This window comes from Arachis ipaensis, chromosome B10 (genome assembly GCF_059453495.1).
Source record: "Arachis ipaensis isolate K30076 ecotype BB chromosome B10, ASM5945349v1, whole genome shotgun sequence".
NCBI classification, from domain to species: Eukaryota; Viridiplantae; Streptophyta; class Magnoliopsida; order Fabales; family Fabaceae; genus Arachis; species Arachis ipaensis.
The window spans coordinates 6,222,385-6,237,925 of NC_142435.1; the positions used below are offsets into that span (position 1 = coordinate 6,222,385).

General features: G+C 37.2%; 3 protein-coding genes across 3 annotated transcripts; 2 read left to right on the forward strand and 1 right to left on the reverse strand.

Moving 5' to 3' along the window:
* The first annotated feature begins 535 nt into the window (after nt 1–535).
* Nucleotides 536–1,018, forward strand: LOC148579042 (uncharacterized). The gene has a single exon (XM_088488193.1). It carries the CDS (start codon nt 536–538, stop codon nt 1,016–1,018), a length of 483 nt encoding a protein of 160 aa, XP_088344319.1.
* Nucleotides 1,019–5,607: 4,589 nt separating this feature from the next.
* LOC107621507 (receptor-like serine/threonine-protein kinase SD1-8) lies at nt 5,608–10,784 on the forward strand. Its single transcript, XM_021114406.2, has 7 exons — nt 5,608–7,132; nt 8,893–9,009; nt 9,094–9,278; nt 9,372–9,582; nt 9,680–9,917; nt 10,001–10,151; nt 10,245–10,784. The coding sequence occupies exons 1-7, from the start codon at nt 5,851–5,853 to the stop codon at nt 10,554–10,556; spliced, it is 2,496 nt and encodes an 831-aa protein (XP_020970065.2). The 5' UTR covers nt 5,608–5,850; the 3' UTR covers nt 10,557–10,784.
* Nucleotides 10,785–11,770: 986 nt separating this feature from the next.
* On the reverse strand, nt 11,771–15,313 carry LOC107621503 (receptor-like serine/threonine-protein kinase SD1-8). The gene is made up of 8 exons (XM_088504587.1): nt 15,089–15,313; nt 13,741–14,969; nt 13,483–13,653; nt 13,210–13,391; nt 12,874–13,084; nt 12,550–12,787; nt 12,317–12,464; nt 11,771–12,228 (listed from the first exon to the last, which is right to left on the reverse strand). Exons 1-8 carry the CDS (start codon nt 15,160–15,162, stop codon nt 11,920–11,922), a joined length of 2,562 nt encoding a protein of 853 aa, XP_088360713.1. The 5' UTR covers nt 15,163–15,313; the 3' UTR covers nt 11,771–11,919.
* Between the last annotated feature and the right edge of the window lie 228 nt (nt 15,314–15,541).

Sequence of the window (15,541 nt, forward strand, 5' to 3'; positions counted from 1 at the left end):
TACACGACCAGATTTAGCAGGAAGGCTAACAAAATGGTTGGTTGAACTCTCAGAATATGACATCAGCTACCAAGCCCGAGGTTCACTCAAATCCCAAATACTAGCCGACTTTATAGCAGAATTTACCTCAACAAAGGAAATTTATTCCAAATGGGAATTATACGTTGACGGAGCCTCTAATGAGGACAGCAGGGGAGCCGGGATCGTCCTCAAGGACAAAGAAGGGGTCTCAACTGAACAATCAATAAAATACATGTTCTCAGTCAGCAACAACCAGTCCGAGTATGAAGCACTCCTGGCTGGCCTACGCCTAGCCAAGGAGAGCGGAATTTAACACATCAAAGTCTATTGTGATTCCCTGCTTGTAGTTCAACAGGTAAACGACGTATTCCAAGTATGCGAGCCTTCATTAGAACAATATTATACACAGGTAAAGTATTTAATTAAGCAAATTCAGAATTTTCAAATAACACATATCAATCGAAATGAAAATAATAGGGCCAATGTATTATCTAAGTTAGCTACATCAAGAAGAATGGGAAAACCATCTAATTTGTCACAAATAACACTGGAACAACCTAGTATATGCAGCAACCTTGTTTTGAGCTTGTCACAAGTAGGAGATTGGAGAACCCCCTATATCAACTTTCTGAAACACGAAACAATACCAACAACAGAAGGGAATCCTACACTCTTCAGGAAGAAAGCAAGTTTCTTCACCATTATTGGAGACAACCTTTATAGACGGGGATTATCTCGACCTCTTCTGAAGTGCTTAGGGGATGAAGATGCCACCTTAGCATTATCAGAAGCACCCGAAGGCATTTGTGGTACACATATAGGAGGCCGAAGATTGACAGCAAAGTTATTAAGGGCAGGATTTTATTGGCTGACTTTGAAGAAAGACTGTATGACAATGGTCAAACAGTGTGACAATTGCCATAGGTGCGCTCCGGTAATACACAATCTGGCCGAAATGTTACACACGTCAGAGGTCGGATGGCCATTCCACAGATGAGGGCTAGATATACTCGGCCCATTTCTAATTTCACAAGGCCAGAAAAAATTCCTACTTGTAGCAATTGACTACTTTACAAAATGGATAGAAGCTCAAACATTCGCCAGAATAACAGTAGACAAAGTACAAAGTTTCATTTGAAAATTTATCATACGCCGGTATGGATTGCCAATGGACATCGTTACTGATAATGGTAGACAATTTACCGATAAGAAGATAGCATCTTTCTTACAAAATTTAAACATTAAACACCATTTTTCATCGGTCGAGTACCCTCAAACCAATAGGCTCGCCGAGGCAGCTAACAAAGTTATCTTGCAGGCATTAAAGAAAAAGTTAACCCTAGCTAAAGCTCGGTGGGCCGAGCTAATACCAGAGATACTCTGGGGATACAACACAACCCAACAAGGTTCAACCAAGAAAACGCCTTTCAAGTTAGTCTTCGGAGCCGATGCCATGATCCCAGTAGAAATATCCCAAGGGTCAATCAAAACCGATCACTTAGATGAGAAGGCGAACAACCAAACTAGAAGTGCTGAGCTGGATGTAATAGAGGAGGAACGACAAGAAGCGAGGATACGGCAAGAAGCAATGCAGCTCATGATTCAACGCAAATATAACAAGAAGGTCAAACCTCGACCTCTAAATCTGGGAGACCTCATCCTCAAACGTCTCGAAGATGTTCGGAAGCCCCCAAGACAAGGCAAGCTCGCTGCAAATTGGGAGGGTCCCTTTCGAGTTTCACAAGTGCATGGCCGAGGTGCATATTCTTTGCAGACTTTAGAAGGAGTCGATTACCAAACACATAGAATATTTCATCATTACGACTGTATTACACTTAAGTATTTGTAACAATTTGAGGTTAGGGAGGTACTCTTTTTCCTACCACCGAGACTTTTTCCGAATAGGGTTTTACTCGGGGAGGTTTTAACGAGGCCGACCACCTCAAATCTTCTGAAATCTAACATCGGATATTGAATATCAATTTACTATCGCAAAAAGTGTGCAGTAAACAAGCATCAAATTTTATATATAAAGTCAAAATACGCAACTAAAAACGTTGCTAAGTCAAAAGCATAGTGCCAATTGTTTCAAATAAATGATAGTCTAACAAATTACAGATTTCACCAACTAAAACTACTTATCACCTACATCAACAGTCTCATCCTTGACCTAGGGGTGGAAAAAGGCCAGGCGGCCTGCCAGGGATCTGCAGTCTGGCCTGTGTTTGGCCTGGCCTATTATAAAATAGGCACATGCTTAGACTTTTATAAAAGCCTTATTATATTAATAGGTCAGGCCTAGGCTCACTAATTCGCCTGCCCTGGCCTGTCAGGCCTGTCTGGACCTCTTAATATATAATTATATATATAAATACTTTTTTTATTATTAACAAAATAATGAGATATTTTAAATTTACTATATTTAATTATAAATAATTTTGTATATTTTAAATACTTTAAAGTTTAAAACTTTTTATAAATATTAAATATGACATTTTATATATAAATATGTTTATTAAAAAATATTTTTTTAAATAATAATTTTATTTTTGTAAAAAAAAAATTAGCAGACCTTTTAACAGGCTTCAAGCCAGGCCAGGCTGAATAACAGGCTAGGCTTAGTATTTTAAAAAAAGCCTATAGCAGACTGCAGGTCAGGCTCAGGCCAATCAACTACGTGACAGGCCAGGCCTGTTAAGAGTAAAGCCTGGCCTGGCCTGACCTATTTCCACCCCCTACCTGGACCTCCATTCCAGGCTCGTCATCCACCAGTTTACCATCAACAACAATTTTGTAACATCAAACTGGCTAATCTCGAAGCTAGGTGCAAAGACAGAAACCTGACTAACTGCGCGGTCAAATCTGGCAGCAAACATTTCTAGCTCTTCATCCTCCAATTCATGAACTCGAGATGTCAGATTTCCCTTCTCGGTGTCAGCCTATTTCAACTGTCCTTGACGAGATCGGATCTGCTCTTGCAAGTTCCCAATCTCGACCTCCATGTCTTTCATCTTCTTGGTGAGACCAATGACCACTTCATCCTATACAGCGACTGACTTCTCAAGCTTCATAACTTTTTCCTTTTCAATTTTCTCCTCAACCCCGGATAACTCGGTAGTACGACCAACACAGAGCAATCTTGTGCCAAGTACTTTCAGAAATTACATACTTGGTCAAACAACAGATCCAAAAACAATACAAAACCAAATGACACTACACATACCTGCATATACTGACCGATCACCTCTTTTCCAATGTCTCTGAGAAGCTCAACATCCTTAAGGTTCTGAGCAACCCTATCAGCAAGGGCACCAAAAGGAAATCGATCGCTCCAGATCGACTCTGTAGCACCATTAGCCATAAAATCGTGAAGACGGGATTGCCTCTTCACCCCACTCCTAACTCCAGATTCAAATACCAGATCCACTCCGGACAGAATCTCTAATGATCTCTCATATTCCATATTTTTTCCTTTCTCTCCTTGTGGATGGGCACTGGATTGTGCAACATCGGCGGTAGTGTCTTTATCAACCTTCTCAGTCGAAGTTTCTTACCTTCTTTCTTTTTCTGGTCCAAAAAAGTCTTCATACGCGTCAAGGAGGCACCCTCCCACCTGTAATAACAAGAGATATATTACAAATAGAAAAAGAAGGAAATACACCAAATAAAAAACAAGTAAACACCTTACCAATATAGTCTTTCAAACCTTTAGAATTATTCTCAAGTTTTAAAACCTCATCGATACATAACAGCTTTCCAGAGGAGAAACAGTCAATTAAGTAGTCCAAAAATAAGTCCTCTTCATTAGACCTACCCACTGCCTCTAGAATCTGCATTGGTTCGAGACACTAGTATAGGGAAAAATGTTCCCCTAGCTCCAAATCTAAGAAAAACGGATACTCTGTCTCACACGACCGAACTTTAACAAACAACTCTTTGAAGCTCTTAAATGACGATTTGTACAACATAAAAAGGGACCTACCAGGATAACTACTCAAATTTATCCAAAGACCCTTAGAACCCCTTTCGCTTGAAAAAGCAAGAAGAAGATATTTAATGAAAGAGCAATCTCCAGAAAGTTCATCAAACATTTAAAGGCACGAAGAAAGGCCCAGGAATTTGGATGCAACTGCGACAGAGCACAGTTGAGCTGCATCAACACCAAATATTCAAAAGCCGAAATGGAAGTTTCACACCTAATTCAGTAAACACACAAGTATATATATAAAAATAGGCCCAATCCCCCCTTTTCTCACAAACCTTATCCTCCCCAAAATAGGGGAGCAACTGAATACCTACACCAGAGCCACTACGGGCCCAGTTCGCGGTATTTAACAAAGATAAACACTTCTCACTTTGGAGAAGGGAGGTGCGGCACTTAACGTCTGCATGCACCCACTCATACCAGTCATCTTTAAGCTCTACAACTTTATCCTCTGGTCTTTTCATGGTAAAAAACTTAACAAAGGTAAAGTAAAGGGTGTTCAAGTAAGCATTAGCAAGGGAAGCAAACAATCTGATCAAACTTAGCCATCAGATTAAGGGGACCGTTCAGATAGCCAAAAGCCTAGCGGTCAGGATTACTTCGAAACAACACCCCACTACCATTTATTGCAAACGTGGCTTAGTGGTTTCTAGAGACCATAAACGCACAACAATCATTAAATGTAGAAAGTAGCAGTTACTAATGAGTCGGCAGCATGCTGAGCTTGGGGGCTCGGATGGAGTTGAAACGGGCATAACGTCGGAAATTCGGATAAAAGTTCAACTTGCTACTGACATTAGCAAGTCAAACTTGAGGGCTATGATCCGTACCAAAAAACTCGACCCGACGTTATACCTCAGATCAGCTAAGTCAAAATTCGGTTATACCAAATAAACAATATATACGCTACACTTCAGGTAAAATCCTACGATTCTCAGAGTCATAAGAATAGTGCTCGTTCAAGCATAAATAAGCTGCTACGAGTAACCTAAAACAGACAAGCTATACACTCAAAACAGTACAAAAACTAGCCATTATTGTTTTGTGATCACGAACTGACTTAAGTATTGGAGTCCTTTTTGCAGATTCTTCACATTGCTCAGACGAGAAAGGAGCTTGCGGTACAGTGCATAGGAAAAGGACGCTATCAGTGCTTTTCTTGCTGTCACTGACCTATACCTCGGAGCCCAACTTCAGACTGAAACAAATATATGTGTAAAAATTATATATTTTTTGTGTACAAAATTTTTATAAATATAAATATAAATTATTGCCAGTCAAGTGCAGATAAAAAATAATAATATTTAAGGGTGATGTGGCATTCCTCTAAAAATAAAGTAACTGTTTTTATTCCATGAATATCTTGAATTTAATCGATTTATAATGATGGGATCATATACCATCTAATAAAATCAATATATTTATTAGTTAGGTTTTTAAATTGAAGAATATTATATTTACTATTTGTTTATATATTTTTGGTTAGTTTTTTATGATTTAAAAATTTAAATTTAATTTTTTATATAATAACAAATATAAAAAAAAATAAAAAAAATAGTCCATGGTTTCTCTTTTAAATTTGGGCAAAAGCCTTTGTTGACAAGATAGCACAGAGACAGAGACCAGGAAATAGAAAATAAGGTGGAAATGGATTCCGGGGTCAACTTGCTCGCCTCACCTCTCCTCTGCTTTTCTCATATTTGATATATATATATCATATTCATTTCAACTCATAATATATACGAAATCTACCAAGAAATTGTCATAACCCTCGATGAAGAAGCCAAAAACGCTTCATATACCCTCTCAACATTCACACACAACTCTCTCACCTTTCCACAAACATGCCAACCTCATTCACTAGTTTCCTTAAACACCTCCTCATTTCCTTCTTCCTCTTCTTCCTCACTTCATCAAACTCTTCCGATACATTAACCGGAACACAAGTTCTTACTACCAACCAAACCCTCTTATCACAGAACCAAACCTTCGTTCTCGGCTTCTTCAGAGGTTCCAACACCAACTATTACCTCGGAATATGGTACAACAACATCAATCCTCAAACCAGAGTTTGGGTTGCAAACAGAGACAACCCCATTGACAACTCCACAGGCTATCTCAAGATCGGAGACAACGGAAACTTTGTCCTTCTCAATTCATCCGGCAACCCTGCATGGTCCTCCAACCAAACCAGTGCCAAGAATCCAGTTCTCCAGCTCCTGGAAACCGGTAACCTTGTTCTCAAAGATTCAGAACAGAGCAACAACTACCTATGGCAGAGCTTCGATTACCCAACAGATACCTTGCTACCGGGGATGCAGATGGGTTGGAACTTCGACACAGGAATTGAGAAGCACTTAACATCGTGGAAGGTCACAGGTGAAGACCCTTCTTCCGGTGACTACACTTTCAAGCTAGATTACCGCGGTTTACCTGAGATTTTTCTGAGGAGAAACCAGACTATCATATACCGAAGTGGTTCCTGGAATGGTGAGAGATTCAGCGGAGTTCCAGAGATGGACACCGATACTGATTCCATTGTGTTCAGCTTCTCCGATGACGCGCACGGCGTGTTCTACTCTTTCTCCATCGGGAACGCTTCTTTGTTATCGAGGCTAACGGTGACCTCAGATTCAGACGGAGAACTTCAAAGGCGGACGTGGATAGCGAGCAGCGAAACTTGGAACAAGTTCTGGTACGCACCGGCGGATCAATGCGACCATTACAGGGAGTGTGGTCCGTACGGAGTGTGTGACAATAATGCATCGCCGGTTTGCACATGTATGAAAGGGTTCAGTCCTAAGAACCCTCAGGCTTGGAATCTGAGAGATGGATCTGGCGGGTGTGTGAGGAACACCGATCTGGATTGCCCGACTGACAAGTTCTTGCATCTTGAGAGCATGAAGCTGCCGGAGACGACGACGGTGTTTGTTAACAGAAGTATGACGTTAACGGAATGCGAGAGCCTGTGCCAACGGAATTGTTCATGCACTGCATATGCAAACATTGATATCACAAATGGCGGAAGTGGTTGTGTTATGTGGCTTGGTCAACTCTTTGACTTGAGGAACTACCCTTCCGGCAGTGGCCAAGATCTCTATGTTCGATTATCAGCTGCTGATATAGGTATATATGTTTCTTTCTTTCTTTTTTTAAGATATTCTCTTGCTTATGGTGTGCATATATACATGATTAATTATTTGGAACTAGAACAGTATTATTAAAGAGGTGAGAATTGAGATGCTTTCAAAGGGGAAATGGGACGAATATGGCTAGCTAGTGGCAATAAATCGCAATAAGTGGTTCCAGCAGGACCCAGGATGGTAACGTAGTTATATCATATCGGCCACATGGAATGATTCGATATATAAATTGTCATAAATAAGTATCTTCAAAATAGTCTTCTGGTAGGTTCCTCCCATTTGAATCTTCTTAAAAAAGAGGATGTGGGTGGATATTGTTCCACCCGACTCGGTGATTCAAGGTATTGAACCTCGGGTTGTGTCCCCCTGAAATTGTTGCGTGAGTTTTGTGGATGAAAAGAATGATTTGTTTTTTTTTTTTCTTTTTGGTTTAGGAAAAGAATGATTTGTTAAAAGACTTAAAGGAGCTCTGTGTTGGGCCCACTAACCTTTTTATGCTTCGGCCTTCGAGAATGACTGCGACATGGGTCTGCGGGAATTTTTAAACAATCGGCTCCTAAACGGTGTGTCATGGGCCTACCAATTTGACTTTCTAGGATTTCTTGGCCCAGCAGTCATAAAACAGAGTTGGAGTTTCTATTGAGAATATCAGCGCTTTTAGCTTATAATAATTGGTTGTTAAATGACATTCTTTTAATAATATAATTAAAAAAATTCAATAAGTATTAAGAATTTAATTTTGTTACACTGTAATTTTATAGGTACATCCAATTAAATATCATTATGTAAGTAAAAATAACTATCTTTTATATTGACTACATAAATAGTCATTTAAAAAAACAAATATAATTAAACAACTGTAAAAAATATTGTTAGTAGTTAGTATATTAATATTAAACTCAAATATTATATATATATATATATATATATATAAATTGTTCGTGAATATAATTTTGACTACTTTTACTTACATGACATTTCTTATGTTCTAATTGAGTGATTTCATGATGTTGTATGAATTGTTCGAATAATGATAAACATTTTTTTCCACAAAATTGCTTCTAACTCTTCTCAACCATTTGTTTTTCTGACTTGTTACACTCGTCATTTTCATGTGAATTTCGTGAGAAAAATTTTATATGAAATAGCTAACCCTCCAAATGATAGCCATATTCACACTCCCATATGGTTTTGTTGACTAAAAAAATATTGCTGTAAGGAAAAGAATTTTTTGCTTCTATAAATATAAAAAGCTATGTTGATTATGACTTATTAGTGTATAAACTGTAAATAATTACATATAATTGCATACTGATACGTGTTAATTTAATTTAATTGACTGCTTGAAAAGGTTAGTAGATATTATATCAAATTAGACAAAGACTATTCTTTAATGAATGTGGGTAAAGGATTCAATAAGTTGGCAAGAGTAGGTAAAGAGAAAGAGCAACTGGGCAACGGTAGGTGAATATGAATATGAATATCTCAGACTATTATGGCTGCTGTAACCGTGAGACTTAAACAACCACATAAATGCTTACATACTATGCAACATTTCATACTTGATAATGAGGATAGTTAAGTGGGAGTGTGACTTATTAGCTTTAGATCTTTGACTATTTTACTTTCCTTTGTTGAGTCTTATCTTCTCCTTGCAATAGCATATCTTAATGCTAGAAAAAAAAAAAATCAAATAGATATTTATACTAAAAGATTCTATCTTAATTAATCATGGTGACACAGGATCTGCTGGCTCCAAACATCGTAAAGCTGAGGCTATAGGCATCTCACTTAGTGTAGTTGCTATAGTTTTGGGATTGGTTGCTATTTGTTACTTAAGGAAGAAGAAACAACACAGAGGTAATGGATAATGTCCTTCAATTGAATGCCTATATACATAGGATATGTTGTTTGTGCAACATAAATAAATTTTCATTATTCCAGGTTCAATTCACAGAAGTCATGATTTGCTAATGAATGAGGGGGTGCCTTCTAGAGGACACTCGGGTGACAGGAACATGGATGATCTAGAGTTGCCCATGTTTGATTTTGATACCTTAACAATGGCTACCAACAACTTCTCTCAAGATAATAAACTTGGACAAGGAGGATTTGGTAGTGTTTATAGGGTAAGTTGTTTTTTCATTACTTATCTGCCATGATTCCTTTAAATTGCTGGTCACTCAACAAAACACCTATACTTATGACTATGACTATATCAGGGAAGTTTGATTGAAAGCCAAGAAATTGCTGTAAAGAGGTTATCAAAAGACTCTGGACAAGGAATTGAGGAGTTTAAGAATGAGGTCAAGTTAATTGTCAAGCTCCAACATCGAAACCTTGTTCGGCTGCTTGGTTGCTGCATTGAGAAGGATGAGAAGATGTTGGTGTATGAATATATGGAAAACAGAAGCCTTGACTCCATTTTGTTTGGTAACTAGCTTCAACACATACTTGTTTTGCTTATTATGTGCTTCATTGGTTTTAATTTGTTTGAATACTTTATACTAATGAGAATTTATGTGTTCAGACAAAGCTAAAAGATCCTTGCTAGATTGGAAAAGTCGATTCAATATTATATGTGGGATAGCTAGAGGACTTCTTTATTTGCACCAAGATTCTAGATTTCGGATTATTCATAGGGATCTCAAAGCAAGCAATATTCTACTTGACAGTGAAATGAACCCAAAGATATCTGACTTTGGGATGGCCAGAATTTTTGGAAGTAATCAAACAGAAGCAAATACAATAAGAGTTGTTGGAACATAGTAAGTACTACAATAGCTTATCATACTACTTCCGAAAATATCAAATATGGTAATTTTCTTATGTCTTTGTTTTTAATATGCAGTGGTTATATGTCTCCTGAATATGCTATGGACGGAAATTTCTCAGTAAAATCTGACGTTTTTAGTTTCGGAGTTCTAGTATTGGAAATAATTACGGGCAAGAAAAATAGAGGGTTTTACTATGCCAATGATGAATTGAATCTTTTGGGCAACGTAAGTGAAAGAGCTTCCTTAATTAGAGTATTACCTGTTTACATGAAAATATGATTCTCCTTCCAAGAAATAATTTGTTGTACTTTCTTGCAGGTGTGGAGGCAATGGAATGAAGGAACTGCTTTAGAACTAGTTGATCAATCCATTGGCAATTCATATGCAGAATCTGAAGTTCTAAGATGCATACATGTTGGTCTCTTATGTGTCCAAGAACGTGCAGAAGATAGACCAACAATGTCCTCGGTAGTTTTAATGTTGAGTAGTGAAGCTGCATTAATGCCACGTCCTAAAAATCCTGGCTTTTCTCTAAGAAAGAATCATCCAGAGACGGATTCATCTTCAAGTAATCAAGATAAAACATGGAGTGTGAATCAAGTCACAGTCACAATGCTAAATGCTAGGTAGCTAAAGAAATTTGAAATCATACAATATACTTGTATATTCTCAAAAGAATGAAAATTTTTCTTAATTCATTTTTCTCATTTTATAGTTGCGGCTTCTTCTAGATCTATTTTGATATTATTTTGTGTAATATGTAAGAAATGAATTCACTGATAGAAAAAAGGGTATATTTTCCTTGGTTCAAATTATCTGTCATTTACACATTTTAACAAATATTTATTGCAAGCTTCATTTATTTTTCACAGCAATATGGTTGTGTGATTGTGTGTAGTAGTTGCAGAGTTTATGAACTAAATAGAAACTAATATCTATTTCATTAAAGATTGCACAAATATCATATTCTTTCATAACAGCATAGCAAAATATTACATTCAAAGGCCTAAGAGCATGAGGAGGAAACCCAGTAACTATGAAAATTCAAGTTAAGGTATCCAACGAGTTTACAATGTGGAAAAAGTTGACAGAGGTGAAGGTGCAGAAGAGGTAAATATAAGGGTTTATTGAAGCACTCATGTTGCAGTGCTAATTAGGTGAGAGTTTGTTCCTCAAAACAAATGGAGGTTTAGGCTTATTGATCATGTCCAAGATATTCTCTTGATATTTATATTACTTGCTTCTTCTAAAAAGTTTAAATCTCTACCACTTATTCATTACCTTTTGTTTTTTTTTTCATTAGTATTGATCATAACTCATGACTTTTCCATGCCAAGGCAAGTGTATATTTTCTTGAAATTTTCATCAGTTAGAGTCCTTACCCAATGGCATGCACTCATAGATTACTATACAATCACTTGGTATGCATTGTTATTATTATTACTATACAATCTAAAATCTACCTTAGGGTATTTGCTAAATTAATTAATGACGTTTATGTTATATAATGTAGATATGGCATCCTCCTGTAAGAATTAATGGTTTTAAGTTTGAAAATCCAAATTTTGATGTGGTCCAGACAAGGTCAAATTCTGAATAGAGGGCCACACGGATTGAAAACAATTTGTTGAGTGTTGACTGTGAAGGTGACTTTGATTGAGAGAGGCCACATGGTTACATGGCAATGATTACATATTAAAATGGGCTTTTTTTCATTTTACATAGCAAATAGTTTTAACAAGTCTACCACGTTACCATGGATAATTAATATTTCATAGTAGGCATACTTTATAGTGCTTTTTTTGGTGACTTGCATACTTTATAGTGTGTTGTATAGTTATACATACTGCAATAGAAAATTAACATTTAAAATGCTCATATTCACATACTATTGCTTCTGTGTCAAAATTCTGATTCTAGCTACTTACAATCTTGATTTCTGTGGACTTTTGCTCATCAACATGAACTTTGCAATTAGACTCACTTCAATTCCCTACCTGCCATCTACTACTGTTATTGTGACTTGGTTCACTGAGTATTCTTCTTCATTAGCTGAAGAAGAAACAGTTTCAGCAGGACTCTTTCCAAGGACAAACCCGGGGTTTCTAGGCTGTGGCATTGATGCATTTTCGCTACTTAACATCAACACCACAGAAGATATTGTTGGTCTATCTTCTGCTCTTTCTTGCACACATATCAGCCCAACTTGTATGCATCTCAGTACTTCTGTTTCTGAATAGGAATCACCAAATGATGAATCTATCAGTTCTAATGCCCTCCCTTCTTTCCATAACCTCCATGCCTGCAGTAATGCAAAAATAAATGTAATCTTACAAGATAATATATAACAGTAACACTCCAGTCTCTAGGGAATGTGGCTTTTCTCTTACATGTCCCAGAAGATTTATCTCTTCTGAGGAATAAAATCCTTTGTTCTTTTTGCCGCTTATGATCTCTAGCACAAGAACGCCAAAACTGAAAACATCAGACTTAACTGAGAAGAGTCCGTCCATTGCATATTCTGGCGACATATAGCCACTACATATGTATAAGAACATGTTAATGATGAGGTTATCAGCCATATCTTTTTTAAAGAAAACTATTGTTATTATGTTACACTCACTATGTTCCAACAACTCTCCTTGTGTTTGCTTGAGTTTGATCGCTGCAGAAAATTCTAGCCATTCCAAAATCCGATATCTTTGGGTTCATTTCTCTATCCAGCAGAATATTACTTGCCTTGAGATCCCTGTGGATAATTCTAAGTCTGGAGTCTTGGTGAAGATAAAGAAGTCCTCTAGATATTCCACATATAATATCGAATCGCATTTGCCAGTCAAGCAAACAACATTTGTCTTTGTCTGGAATAAGTTTCAAACAGTCAGTTATATATGTTTCAGAAGGAGGGATTTTCTAGTTTGAAGGTGCAAATGATAAAACAACTCACCAAATAAAATAGATTCAAGGCTGTTGTTTTCCATGTATTCATAAACCAACATCTGCTCCTCCTTTTCAATGCAGCAACCAAACAATCTTACAAGATTTCTGTGTTGAAGCTTTGCCATTGACTTGACCTCATTCTTGAATTCTTCATTTCCTTGGCCAGAGCTTTTGGACAACCTTTTCACAGCAATCTCTAGTCCTTCAACCAACCTACCCTGATGTTACCACACCTTACTTGTGTCACTATTAAAATTTTAACTGTGTAATAACTTCACATTATTTAGATTTCTTGAATATGAGTATATAACATAATGTACCAAAAAACTCTTAAAGCATGTACCCTGTAAACACTTCCAAAACCACCTTCTCCGAGCTTATTTCCTTCAGAGAAGTTGTTAGTGGCCATTGTTAGTGTTGTGAAATCAAACAATGGCAACTCTAAGTCATCCATGGTGCGTTCACCTGAGAGTTCTCTGCTAGCTGAAATTACTCTCTCAATGCGCTGAGGTCTCTCATAGGAACCTGATTCAAGGAAAGGAAAACATTGCAGCCTAACAAGAAGGAAAAATATCACCTCAGTATCAAATGATAGACATTAGTATTCCATTATTACCTTTCTGATTGGTTTTCCTTTGCCATATACTTTTCAATTTTCTCTTCTTCCATAAAAGAAACAAGCTCAAGCCCAAAATTACACTAGCAACAGCACCAAATGTAATGCCTACTATTTTGCCTACATTATTGTTCTTTCCTGAGCTACCACCAGATCCATTGTTTATGTCAACTGTGGAAAAGATAAAAATTGAAGGACTATAACTAATTGTTAAGGTAATACAAGATTAGGAGGTAATATAAGATTAGAGATACTTGCCTACATCAGAAGATGCTAATCTGATAAAGAGATCTTGGCCAGCAACAGAAAACATCCTCGTGTCTAAGAGTTCATCACTCCACATCACACAACCAGTTCCTCCATCTGTGATCTCAACATTAGCATAGGCAGTGCAAGAGCAATTTTTCAAGCACATAGCTTCACATTCTTGAAGAGTCATGCTTCTGTTCACAAACACTCTTGTTGTTTCTGGTGGTTCCACATGTTGCAGCTTCAGAAACTTGTCTCTCCCACAATCCAATCTTGTCTTTCTTACACAACCATTAGAAAAATCCCTGAAATCCCACTCTGTCTGGTTCTTGACACTGAAGCCTTGAATACAACTGCATACTGGGAAAGCATTGGAGTCACAGATACCATATGGACCACAGATACCATACTTGTCACATTCACCACTTGGTGCAAACCATAGCTTCTTCCAGCTTTGGCTACTTTCCACCCACACAAGACGTTGAATTTCGCCATTCCAGCTCACAGTTTTTCTTGAAAACTTGGACTGATTGATAGCTGAAAGTATGTAGTACACTTCATGTGAATCCACAGACATATTATCTTGAAGAACAGCATTTGATGAAACCACTGGTATTTCACTGAATCTCACTCCATTCCATGGTCCACTTCTATGTACCTTAACTTGATTATTCCATAAAAAAATTTCTGGTAGCCCAAGTTTTTCCATCCTAAAAGAAAAATCACCACTTGAGGGGTCATCTTGGCTCTTCCATGATGTTATATAGAGCTCAATACCAGTGTCCAAGTTCCAACCAAGCTTCATTCCCGGTAACAAAGTATCTGTTGGATAATCAAAGCTCTGCCATAGATAGTTGCCATCAATTGCACCATTTTTGTTTGCTTCTCTGAGAATCAAGTTTCCTGTATCCAAAAGCTGAAGAACTGGATTTGTAGCAGTGGTTTCATTTGAGGACCAAATAGCATTTCCTGCATGATCAAGAAGAACAAGGTTCCCCCTTGCTCCAATCTTGAGAGTTCCATTGGTATCCTTAAGTGGGGTGTCTCGGTTTGCAACCCAAACCACTGTTCTTTGAGGAATGTCCTTGTACCATATTCCTAAGTACCATGTGGAGTTGTTGGTTCCATTGAAGAAGCCGAACTCAAACACCTGCTTTGAGGATACAAGTGTTTGGTTGATCCCAAGTGACTGTGTTGCAGTTAAGGTATCCACAGAGGTTACAATATTGAAAAAGGAACTGAATGAGAAGATGAAGGCACAGAAGAAATAGACATTAAGATTTGTAGAAGCACTCATATTATTGCAGTGGTAATTAGGTGAGAGTTGTTCCTCAAAACATTTATGATTGATACTTACATTATTGCTGCCTCTGAAAACGTGTTACTAGTAGTTAACTTGTACCAATGACTTTTCCATGCTGTAAAAGGCATTTGTGTCAGTGTGTGTCTTCAGAAATAGCCAACTAATCCATGTTAATAATAATTATGAAATGGTAAATACTAAATTATGCCACCTATTAAAGAAATAAGCAATCTAACTTTATTGTTTGTTGGCACCATATTCACACCTTTAAACGCAGGTAACGACGAACCAGAAATTAATTTATTTATGGAAGTGAAAAACAGTGTTATAATGTTTTTTATTACACATGAAAAACAGTGACGTGTAAACTAATAATATATGTCATTACATCCTTTTTCCAACACGGCAAAACCTCTGATGAGTTTAATAAATTTAATATAAGATGAGAGTGATTGGTCCAATAGTGGATGATACAAAATTGATACAAGAATTTTTTTTTTTTTTTGG